At 41.5% G+C, this 2,942-nt stretch overlaps 1 protein-coding gene across 1 annotated transcript; it reads right to left on the reverse strand.

Annotated features, from left to right (window-relative positions):
• Positions 1 to 988: 988 nt before the first annotated feature.
• Positions 989 to 2,095, reverse strand: sstr1b (somatostatin receptor 1b). Its single transcript, XM_076086865.1, has one exon. It carries the CDS (start codon positions 2,093 to 2,095, stop codon positions 989 to 991), a length of 1,107 nt encoding a protein of 368 aa, XP_075942980.1.
• Between the last annotated feature and the right edge of the window lie 847 nt (positions 2,096 to 2,942).

A 2,942-nucleotide genomic window follows, 5' to 3' on the forward strand; every position in this document is an offset into this window, starting at 1 on the left:
TCACTGTTTATTAATTTAAAGGCTCTTGGATTCAAATATTTGTATATTTTAATTGGCACAAAAATGCCACAAATTTTGTATGCATTTAAAATTATTCTTAATCTGAAAGTATCCAAATTGTGTTTAAATTGGCAGAAAACTGATATGACTTGAGAATGTTTGTTTTAAAATAATGTAATTATAACCTATAAATAATTTGGTAAATGAAAATGTATAATCAGAATGGCATTTTGGCTTTAATATTGAATGCTTTTATTTTGAGACATCTGCAGTTTTGATCAGCAGTCTTAAGTTGCATTGACTGTGATAACAGTGTTTAAAAGAAATCTGTAATTGGAAATAATTTTGAAATAAAAACTATCTTGTTAAAAAAAAACAATGAGCAGCACAGACTCTTTTATTTGGGAATAGTTTTCTTGACCAAAATTTCAATTGTTGAAACATATCTGTGAACTGTAGAATTTGAGGATTGTGGGGGTGCCATTGGATGGTTTATTAGTGTATCTGAAAATTAAACAATTACGATGAATGAACAAGGGATTTCACATTTGCAATTAGTTAATGGGGTACTTACGCAGCCTCTTATACCCAGGGCTGTCAATAAGTCACGTAACAGAATCAAAATGGTTATAAGCATTACCATTTTGTGCTTATATTCACTTGTGCTTAACATCAAAAACAGAAGCTTAGTGGGATCCTGACAGTTATGTACATCTTTTTCATTGTCAGTTTTTCTCTCAACGTATCAGCCAGCGAGATCAGCTGCTGAACTGTACATTTACTGCTCATACATTAGTTGTTCTTCAAGGTTTCTCAACTTCTTGACCTGTGTCCCAAAATTCTTATGACCCCTGACCTTAAGCAGTTAACATGTTGTCAAGTCAATTTTTATATGGCATATATTGTGTACTCCGAGTTTTTATAACACATACATGTAATTCAAAATTGAATGGGAAAACTCCTCGTTAGGTTGTGAGACTGGTTCTGGTTACACTGTGGTTGTACGGGAGGTATATGTCCCATTGCGAAACACCATATCAGAAGCTGTACAGTCCTTGGGAAAATCCAGAGGGCTACACGTTGCTTGTTTCTTCAAAGCTACAGCACAGTAATCCACCTGTTCCGCATCCAGCCCAGACTCCAGCCAGCGGAAACACACAATGCGCTGGAATGAACGCCGGAAATTGTCTGACACAAAGCCGTACAGGATAGGATTGGCGCCGCTGTTGACGTAGCTGAGGATGACAAAAAGCTGAGTGACCATTGGGTCTGGGGGCCGGTGGAAAACGCTGACAAGCTGGACAATGTAGAAGGGCATCCAGCAGAGAACGAACACGGCCACTACGAGCAGCACCATGCGGGTGATCTTCTTCTCCGAGCGCCGCCGTTGAAGCCAGCCTGCTTTTAGCCCCACTGCTCGCATCCTGGCCACCATTAAACAGTAGCATAAGCAGATGGCTCCAACCGGCAGCAGAAACCCCAACAGGAAGGTATAGACGACAAATGCTTCTGACCACGCCGATTCAGGCCACAAGAAGTTACAATCCACACCACCGTCCTGCGCCGGGACAGTGTCTGCGAAGATGATGATGGGCAGGATGACTATGAGTGACAGTCCCCATACACACACATTGACTACTTTGGCGACTGTCGGTCTGCGGTAGCGGGCAGCCTTGATAGGGTGGACAACTGCTACGTATCGGTCCACACTCAGCACAGTCAGACAGAAGATTGATGTAAACATATTGATACCATCTACACTCAGGACCAACCTACACATCAGCGACCCAAAGGGCCAATGACGGACGGCAGCTGATGTGGCCAGAAAGGGAACACTTAACATGAACAACTCGTCAGCAATCGCTAAGTTGAGGATGTAAATGTTTGTGGCTGTTTTCATTTTGGCGTATTTCAGAATGACATAGATGACCATGGCGTTGCCAGTAAGACCTACACAGCAGACAAGAGCATAGATGGATGGGATGATGATTTTACTGGCGTCAGGCTCCTGGTAGTAGTCCTCATAGTCCATGCTTGTGTTATAGGGCAACCCAGTTGGATAGGACCCATAGTCCTGGCTCCCATTGAAATTCATAGTCACTTTTAGTTGGAATGATGCTATCCGATGGAGCTATAAAGAGCTGAAGTGAAGCCAAACTTTGGGCTTCTTGGAATTTGTAAATTCACAGATTACTAGAAAAATATCCCTACACATGACCTTGATCAACAGTTTGTGATATACCACCTGACCCCACACATTTGTCTTGACAACGATGGTAATACATCATTATTTTTTCAACAATTCCGTTTCAGCAACCTTTGAAGAGCACCCTTCCCCGCAAGCCCAAGTCCATCAAGTGGCAGCAGATATGTGAATGGACAGGGAGTACCGAACGGCGTAGAGCTGTAGTTTTTAAAATACTAACGTATTAATCACAGTGATTGCAAAAAAAGCAAATTCTGTAGTAGTTCTTGTTTTTCACAGAAAATCCTGAGATAATACAAGATTCCTTATATAGTGTCTTTTCAAAATAAACTGTCTTCACAGAAAGTTATGTTTGGACAAAAAAAACGCTTTGTTCAATTTAGGTAAAGAGTGTGGCTGACATTAACTTGACTGACCAACAACTCACAGGAAGTTAGGTTTAGGCAACAAAACCACTTAGGTTCAAATAAAGTGGTTGCTGTAAACTTTACTATGTTTGTGACTACCGCATGTGAGTAACAACACAAAAGACTCAAAAAATGTCAACATTTACTTTTACGTTCACACCAGAAACGAACAGCGGGCTCCTGGACAAAAGTCCTGCATTTGTTTGACGCATCCACCTCCACTCCCACCCGCCCTGTGTGGACTATCTAGCTCTTGAAACTACAGTCAGTTACTCTGCCTGTGTCTCAGTGTCGAGACGCCGAGGAGCACTGACCAAGCTACGTTACTT

This window comes from Anarhichas minor, unplaced genomic scaffold, assembly GCF_050575085.1.
Source record: "Anarhichas minor isolate MPS153535 unplaced genomic scaffold, ASM5057508v1 ptg000009l, whole genome shotgun sequence".
NCBI classification, from domain to species: domain Eukaryota; kingdom Metazoa; phylum Chordata; class Actinopteri; order Perciformes; family Anarhichadidae; genus Anarhichas; species Anarhichas minor.